Genomic DNA, 9,162 nt, shown 5'->3' with positions numbered 1-9,162 from the left:
TTCTTGTTGCTATTCTGGCTGTTTTCTTCTACTGTATTTTCTAAATCGCTGATTTGATCCTCTGCTTCATCTAATCTATTATTGCTTCTCTCTAATGTATTCTTTATTTCAGTCATCATATTCTTCATTTCTGACTGATTCTTTTTTACATTTTCTATTTCTTTGTTAAAGTTCTCACTGAGTTCATCTACTCTTCCCCTAAGTTCATTGAGCTTCCTTATAAACAGCATTTTGAACTCCGCATCTCGTAAATTGCTTGTCTCCATTTTGTTTAGTTCTTTTTCTGGAGTTTTGTTCTGTTCATTCATTTGGAACATGTTTCTTTGTCTCCCCATTTTTGCTGCTTCCCTATGTTTATTTTTATGTATTGGGTAGGGCTGCTATGTCTCCTGGTCTTAGTTGAGTGGCCTTATGTAATAGGTATCCTCTGGGGCCCAGTGGCACAGTCTTCCCTGGTCACTTGAGCTGGGTGCTCCACATGTGTCCCTTGTATAGGTTGTGTGTGCCCTCTTGTTGTAGTTGAGCCTTGGTTGCTGTTTGCATGTCAGTGAGAGAGGTTGACCCTTGGGCTGATTGGTTGTGAGTACTGGCAGGTGACTACAGTGGAGGAGCTATTGTGCAGGTGCTCATCCTACAGAGCAGTATTCACTTTAGCAAGGCTTTGGTGCCTTCCCAGTCTGCCCTTTGGGTGTGTCATCTTTGGATGCATCTCCAACTGGTGCTCCAGCTCAGTCTGAAGCTAGCCACCGGGCATGCTGGCCCCAGGACCAGCTACAGCCTAGGTCCATCTGGCATGAGTCCACCAAGCAATCTGCAGATGACCCACACCCATGCCGGGCTTGGAGGTGCCTTGAGGGGCCAAGCCACTAACCAAGGCTAGATGCTGCTAGTTCCATGAATGGGGCTGCTCAGCAAGAGGTACAGGGCATGCCAAGGCTTGATGATGCTTGTTTGGGTTTTGTGAACCTTTGAGAGATTTTACAAAAGTCCATAGCATGAGTCAAGACAGGCCATTTGTATAGAAAAGAACTGGAAGCAGGTTGGATGGACCCACAAGTCAGGTGGAGCAGGATCTCAGGGAATGATCAGGCCTGGCAACCACTGTTAGCCAGGTTGATGGAGACTCAGATATGGTGACTGTCTGCTTCTGCATTCCCGGAGTGGGAAGGCTCAACAAAGAAACGATAGCTTCTGCCAACACTTCTATCTGAGAGAAAGCTGCCCCTCCAACTCTTGCCCTGAAGCCAGACAATTCATTTCCTCCCTGTATGTCTTTGGTGCCTTTTGAGCTGCTGTCTCAGCACTGGAGCTCAGAACAAGTGAGTTCATCAGTGGATAAGTCCATGTACACCCCTTTAAGAGGAACACCTGGGACTTCAGCAGTTCTCTGTCTCACTCAGTCACAATCTCTGCTGATTTTTCACATCTAGATTTTGTGGGGACTTCTCTCCCTGGCACTAGAACCCTGGGCTTGGGAGTTTGGTGTGAAGCCGGGACCTCTCACTCCTCTAGGGAGGACCTTTGCAGCGGAGATATAATTTTTGATTTGTAACTGCCACACGCAAGTGTTGGACCAGTTCATTCTGTGTCTCCACCCCTCCTGCCAGTCTCAAGGTGGCTTCTTCTGTATGTCCCCAGTTGTAGGACTTCTGTTCAGCTAGACTTTAGGCAATTTTCAATGATTTTTGTTCTGTAGTTTAGCTGTAATTTTGATGTGGTCATGAGAGGAGGCAAGGACAGCTTTTATCTACTTCACCATCTCACCTGGAAATCCCTAGGTATTTTATTCTTAAGGTCCTTAATTCTTTAAGGGGTATCTGGATGGCACATCACAGTATGCACCACAGGTAGTAAGTTTTCCACAACACCTAAAATACCAATGTAGTCCTTAATTTAACTGAATTATATAACTTTATAACCTATAATGTAGCTCTTTGGTATTATGACCCATAAAGCCAAATAAATATAGGAATTGTGTAGTCACTATTTTTAGCATTGTTTCCATGACAAAATATATTCTGCATTGCTATGTGGGATGCCAGGGACCCATGCCCTATCACTCTGTCGTCAGAGAAACAGAAGGTATCCTTTCTCTCTGCCTCTTTCCCTCTCTCTCGCTCTCTCTCGATCTCTTGCTCTCTGTCTTACACACACACACACACACACACACACATGTGCATGCATGCATATATGCACATGCACATGCGGTCTTTCCAAACATGGCAATAAAACATTTCTCTTTCACCAATTATATATTTACTCTCTAGAACATATGAAGTACTGTGCCATTCTAGATGAGATGTGAATGTAAGACATTCTACCACAGAGGCTGTGAGGAACATGAAACACTATCCCTAGCTGAAGGAGCAATGGCTACTATTAATTCATTTAATTAGCAGCATTCACTGAATTTAGGCTATTTAGCTGGCATTGTGCTAGGAATGGTAAATTAAAAGATGAAAGTGACCTACTATTTGTTAAAGGGTTTTCAGTCTAGCAGAGGGACCTGTGGTGAACATGCATAGAGAGTACCATGGGACATGGAAGGGGTCTGGTCAACTTTTCCTGGGTAGGTTTAGGAAAGCCTGCGTGGGAGAGGTGGTATATGAATAAAATCTTCAAAGAGTCATTGCATTTATGTCTGGCAGAATGAATAGAGGAGGGAAGAAAAGTATGTTTGTGATGTTCAAACATCTGGGTTGGCTGGATTACAGGGTTTATGTGGATAGGATAGTGTTTAGCAAGAAATAAATCTGAAAAAAGGACCAGCTCATGAGAAGTTTATAAGCCATGCTTTCAAATTTAGAACTTTTTTTTTTTTGGCAGTTGGGAGCCATTATGGCTTTATAACAGGGGAGTAATGTGGTCAGAGTTCTGTTAAAGAAAGATCACTGAGAGCAATGTACTAAGTAACTGGAAACTAGAAGGAAGGTAGCTAGGATGTGGTAGCACTCAAGATAAAAAATTATTGGGGCCTGAATCAAACCAGCCACAGTAGGAATTGAAAATCTGAGAAATGTGTAAAAGGTACATAGGAAGGAGAACTGATTTGCAACTGATTAGAATGGAGATGAGATGAACAGTCAGTCTAGGATAATTCTCAGGTTTCTGAGTGGATATGGTTCCATTTACCAAGGCAGTGAATACATGAAGAGAAGCAGGTTTGGAGGGAGAGTTTATTAGTTTAATTATGGATATGTTGAGAATGAGTAATTGAAAGGAATCTAAACTAATTAAATACATAACTTTAATGCTCAAGACAACAAGTTAATTAGAAATATGGATCATGGACTTGTAGCCAAGAGAGAGGATAAGGTGATCCAAAGAGATGCGTAGCAAGGAAAAAAGGACCAACGGCAGAACACTAAGGATCTGCAGTATTAATGGAGTAGTCTGAAGCAGAACTAGCAAAGGAGAATTGGGAGAGGCAAGAGAGAGTCAAGAGAGAGTGAGATCTCAGAAGCCAGGCTAGAGATTGAGTTCCAAGGAGATGGATGTGGTTAACAGTATCGAATGTTGCAGAGTAGTCAAGTTATATGAGAACTACAAAGTCTATTGGATTTGGATGGGAAGCGATCAGTGACATTTGCCAAAGCAATTTCAAAGAGTGTGGAGGCAAAAAGCTCCCTGTACCAGATTGAAGAGTAGGAGGTAAGGAAGTGAGCCAGGAATGGTCACACAGATTACTGGAGGTAGCCTCACTTTGAGGCTAAGATTGTAAAATGGAGTTTCTCTGTGATGTTGAAGTCATTCAGAATATTGGCAGGAAATGGGGTGGAAAAGAAAACCCTGAGCCAGAAGCACAAATCTGCTTATGGTAGCTGGGTGGTTATTCACTCATTGGACCAATGTATACTGAGTAGCCTTAAATTTTAGCATCAGAGAGAGCAGGACTAAGTGGCAAAAATCTCTAAAGAGGAAAAATTTTGGCCTTGGCATTAAAAAATCATGATTTTGAAATGGCATTTGTGAGTCAGATGAAGACTAATACTATCTTTGGCCTTTCTGTTATTTATATTGTAGGAGAATGAACATCCGCTACTTGAGACAGCTCCAGATAAGGCAGTTTTCCTTTAGGAAAATGTCAGATTTCAGTGAAGAGAAAGAGGCGAAGGAGATGTTCGAGAATATTGAGCATGTGGGAGAGACTAATTAACAATGGAATGTGGGGTCCAGAGGGTGAAGTAGGACATGTTCTCAGGAAGGCTAGAAGTGGAAGGAGGAATGGGTGAGATGAGATAGAGGTAGGACAAGGAGGTAAAGAATAACATGTGAGATGACAGTTGCCTAGAGGGGCTTGCATTTGGTGAGTGGCTAAAGAAGACAGGGATAAAAGTCATGGTAGGATTGATTATTCTTGAGGCTGCAGGCCCAGTGAGTGTAGAAAATTCAATCTCTTATTGGTTTTTAAATAGTATGCTTCTACAGATTCCCTTTGATTTGCCGTCTCCCTGGATGATGTGTTGGAATTGGGGTGAGGGAAAGATCAGCTGGCTTCTGGAATTTTCCACTCCCAGTGAAATCACAGGACCCTGTGAGGTTAGGATAAAGATACAGCATGGAAAGGGTTGGAAAGGCTTTGGAAAATCTCTTTCAGTTAGAGTTTTCCCAACATTGTGGGGAGGCAGTTAGTATGGCTCCCATATCCTCTTCTGTTGATGGAGTTCTGGTTGATTCCAGCAGTAGCAACAGCTTTCCTAGGGATGGGGGCATCGACTTGTGGGCTGCTCTTGCATCAGTGGCAGTAATTTTGTGGCTTTGGAGATATGGGTCATTCCTAAGTCAGATATTTATAAATTGGGTATTGTATTTCCTAAATTGTAAGCTCCTAAATAAGTCTTCACCATTCAGAGGCCTCTCCTGAGCCCCCTCTGGAGGTAACATAGAGACATAAAGTAAGAGAAATAGAATTGAATCAAGAAGACTCCTTTTTCTGGTCTGTTTGATTTGGGTCAGGCACAGAGCTGGGAATCCTTAAACCTTCTGTCTGACAGTTTTAACTCTGTTGCTTCCCATGGCCATAACATAATCAGACTTCATCCTGCGACAAGAGACAATAATTGCACTGAGCTACATCACTTGCCTTCACCCTGGAGTTTGAGAATTCTATCAGCACTTCCTTTTGCAGATATGATTTTCTGGGATTTATACCAACAAAGATGAAAATGGTTTCTGTCAGTGTGTTCAGGAGGGAATGTATTTTGGAAACATGATAGACAAACCCCGACTTTATTTATAGCATAAGATATGATCTTTATAAAACATCTATCCATTGCTCTGACAACCCAAGCCAGGATTTACCACTTTGCTCCTACTACACTTAAGTTTCACTAGTTTTCATGTTTATGATTATGTTGTTAATATTTACTGCAATCAGTATATGTGCTTAGGTTGGTGAGTGGCTATTATGGGAAAGGCCACAATTGGAAACAATAAGCCTTTCTCTGCTGTACACATACAAAATTAATCTTTTTATTAGAACCTCAGCCATTGTTTGAAAAACCTTTTGTCATCTATTACTCTGCCTCTTAACCTCCCTCAGCCAGAAAGCTTTGCTCAGAAATACTGCTTCACCCCCTCCAGCTGTATTTCAAGATGATCTGTCTCCTCATCTCATTCCCTCGTTTCTAGTTATGCTCATGAATCTTTTGCGTTCTTTTGGTAAACAGATTTTGTGATAATCCTACAGCAACCCATTTTTTTGAACATCTTGAGCCTCATAAAATTTTTGTGTTGAGCACTGTTCTGAAACTGACAGAAGAGGTATGCCTAAAAATAGAGGACACTCAGTTCAATTTGAATTTAAGATAAACAATAATTTTTTTTTTTTTTTTTAGTGTAAGTGGGTCTCATTCAATATTTGGGGCATACTTAGAATGAATACTAAAAAGTTATTCATTCTTTATCTGAAATTCAAATTTAACTGGCAAATCCTATATTTTATCTGACAACACTACCTCTGGCCCTTTTCTTCGTTGTGATGTTTCCTTGTTTTGGGATTCTAGGTAGCTTCTAAGGAACTGATCCAGAAGAGGAATAAGGAGGCCTTATGTGTCCATTAGCATACAAGACTGCTGCAGGGCTCCCCTTTTGGGTGGTGGCGGGGAGGCAAGTGGAGTTGATTTTCATGTTAGTACCATTTTTTCCTTTGTCCTTCATCTATTTCTTCCTAGACTAGTGGAATTCCAGGTTTCTGGTCCCAGTAGGGGGATAGGGGTATTATAGTACATAATGTTTCTCAAACTTTTGCCTCAGGATGCCTGTCAACATCTTACAGTGTACTGTGTTCAGTGGGACACTGAAAAACCTGCTGTACAGTACTCTGCATGAACATATTTTGCTACAAGTAGAGTTACTGTATTACTGTATCCAGCTATTTATTCTTTCCATTTATTGTCAGTGCCTAGTACTGACTCAGACTATGGCATGATAAACTCCATATCTTGTTGTGAGTGTATTCTTAGGGCCCAGTCATTTATTTATATATGGTTATTTGGGGAAATAAGTTTCGAAACCAATACTTTCATTAATAATATGACTTACTTCTTTGGAAAATTTTCAGGTCCCCAGAAATACTCTGAGCCTAGTCTCCTCCTTCTGACAAACCAAAATAGAGCTATTATATATACTACTTTCCTTCACCGAAGTACTCTCCACTCTAACTTGACTAACCATACAATCAGGATAGCCTACCAATGTTTACAAAGGCAGCTAGATGTAGAACCTTCCAGGGCTTAGTTCTGTGCATGATGCCATATGTCTTTGTGAAGTGGACAGATATATCAAAGGGAAGTTAACCTTTAACATTGTGGTTTTTTCATCTTCACCGTATGATGAAAATCAACTCAAGGCTACCCTGAGTTTTTAGGTGATGGGATTCCCCTCTCTAGTTATGTTGTTGAGTTGGTTTACATATCTCTTTTTAGAAGTTTTATTTCTCTAGAAGCTCAACATTTACCATCTGATGGTCTGAGTGACATTTTGCAGCACACGAGTGACCTTACCTACAAGAGTTTAATGGGAGTAAGACAATGGTCCTTCCAAGAAGTGCTATGTAACAATTGGCTTACCCTTCAGGCCTCACAACCAAACAGTGTAATTGAGGTGTAAGCACCATTTGGACTTTGAAGGTAGGCATGGTATCTTTTTCTTTTCCTCTCAGTAGAAATTTATATTAGTGATCACAAGCTAATGCCTGACATATTCTTTTATAAGACTATAGTATAGTACTTTATATTTCAAGTCTTATGTTGCTCAGTCATTCTCCCATATTACAGTAAAATCTCAATGACATTTGTTACCTCAGTGTTTTACAGCCCACTGATATGACATGAGAAAAAGCAATTGAGCCTTTTTTAACTATTAGTCTGCAATGTTCATCACTTAACACAGATAACAGAGTGACTCTAAATGATTTCCACCAATCACAGCTATGCAGATATATGTGTATGAACTTATACTTTCATGCGTACACACCACAGACGCTCACACAATACACATACACACACACACACACACACACACGTAACACATCGCATACATGTGCATACACCAACTCTTTCATTTTCTGTGTGTGTGCTTTTCTAGTACGTCCTGTCCTGTTCTTAGTCTGTACTAAATTAAACAAATGTCTTGCCATACTTACTGGTCCAGAACTATCTAAATGGTGATTTACTGACTCATAGGTTAAATTTCAATTTTTTTCCATTCCATTAAGTCTAGCAGCTACCGGGTTGCTATCCTCTAGCATTTCTCTTGCCCTTTATGATTTCAATGAATTCCTTTGGCCCACTTTATTCTGTAAACACAAGCAGGATCAGAACAGCATTTGGTATGTATGAGATAATGGAAAAGCGATGCTCTGCCTAATGTGGGTTTTTCTGTGATTTTTCTCACCAAGGCTCAAGATAGTCTTTTGATAAGGTCCTACAGGGAGATAGACAGGATTTACCGGTCTATTGCTCTCTCCAAACTCATCAAGGTCTGTTAAACTGATTATGTTAGCTTGGATATACAATGGATAGGCTTCTTAAAAAAATTCTAAGCAGAAGTAAAAACCTAATTGGTTACTATATTCCTTTCATAACTTCATTGCTCATTACCCCTTCCAATGTAATTACATTTGCAGTGTGAAATAATCAATTCTTGCTATTAGCAAACAGAACCCACAGGACCTCATTATTCCCAGGCTCATTGGTTCAGTGTTGAATTAACCATTTTTGTGGAATAGTTTTGTTTGACAGAGGATTGACTCTGGGATTTAAAACCCTATTTTTTACCAAGTACAGGCATGTGACAGTGCTGTATATGTGTCTAACATATCCAGAGAGAAGAACTCCCTTCTATCTGTGCCATTCACTGTCACACCAAATCTGCCAAAGGTTAAGACGCGAGATGGTCAGCTGACCCCTGCTGCAGCCTGGATTCTCAGTATAACCCTCTCTCCTTTCCACCCTTTCCTAATCCCACAGTAAAGACTTCTGGCGGGGGATGGGGATGCTCTGCTCAAAATATCCCTCTTCTCCCCTAGCCTGAAATTGCCTCAGTTTCAGCTTCATTTGGGTAAATGAGATAACAACCTTTTAAAGGTTAAGCTATAGAAATATGCATCATTCTACCTTAGTGCATTTCATTTCATCAACTCCTTTCTCAGCTTAGATAAACAGAGATAATTTGAGGAAATGACACATGTGGATGGGGTACTATGGCAGTGGAGGCCTGTTTTCTAGAAGCCTGGAGAGCAGACACACTGGTAATAGAGGAAGAGGGGCACAAAGAGAGAAAAAGAAAAATGAAATTTCCTACGCAGAAATGTTGCTGCTCTTAGCTTCCTTCCTCCCAGGGCTTACTCCAAGTCAGGTACAGCTGTCATTTAACTGAAGTTAACTCCTGGGATTATAGAGGTCAGAAAAGAGTGGGAAAGGGGTCAGGGAACCAACCACAGTCAGCTGGCTTCCTGGTAAATGACGCATCAATCCAAAGAGTCTCTTATTAAGACAGACCCAATTGCTGTGTGCAGCCTATAGAAGGACTTTTTAGCACGGCATAGGGAATGCAGTTAGCATTCATATGTTGGCTAGGTAGAGGGCCAAAGAGGGAGCAATTGGGGGGATTGTTTTATGAGCTATATAGATGTCTAACCAATGTACTGTACACTTGAAA

The 9,162-nt window shown here is 40.9% G+C and overlaps 1 protein-coding gene across 10 annotated transcripts in view; it reads left to right on the top strand.

Annotated features, from left to right (window-relative positions):
- Positions 1-9,162, top strand: part of KIF6 (kinesin family member 6) — a 412,344-nt gene that overhangs the window by 200,897 nt on the left and 202,285 nt on the right. Inside the window, exon 1 of one of the 10 annotated variants that reach the window (XM_023527560.1) lies at positions 7,126-7,831. The exons of the other annotated variants lie outside the window; for them this stretch is intronic. Within the exon in view, the coding sequence (XP_023383328.1) occupies positions 7,765-7,831 (67 nt within the window). The 5' untranslated portion in view covers positions 7,126-7,764. Of the gene's footprint in view, positions 1-7,125; positions 7,832-9,162 lie in introns of those variants that run through there. 10 annotated transcript variants of the gene reach the window in all.

Source organism: Pteropus vampyrus, unplaced genomic scaffold (assembly GCF_000151845.1).
Source record: "Pteropus vampyrus isolate Shadow unplaced genomic scaffold, Pvam_2.0 Scaffold18, whole genome shotgun sequence".
Lineage (NCBI taxonomy): Eukaryota > Metazoa > Chordata > Mammalia > Chiroptera > Pteropodidae > Pteropus > Pteropus vampyrus.
The sequence above is the reverse complement of the archived record's forward strand: the minus strand, read 5'-3'. Positions and strand labels throughout refer to the sequence as shown.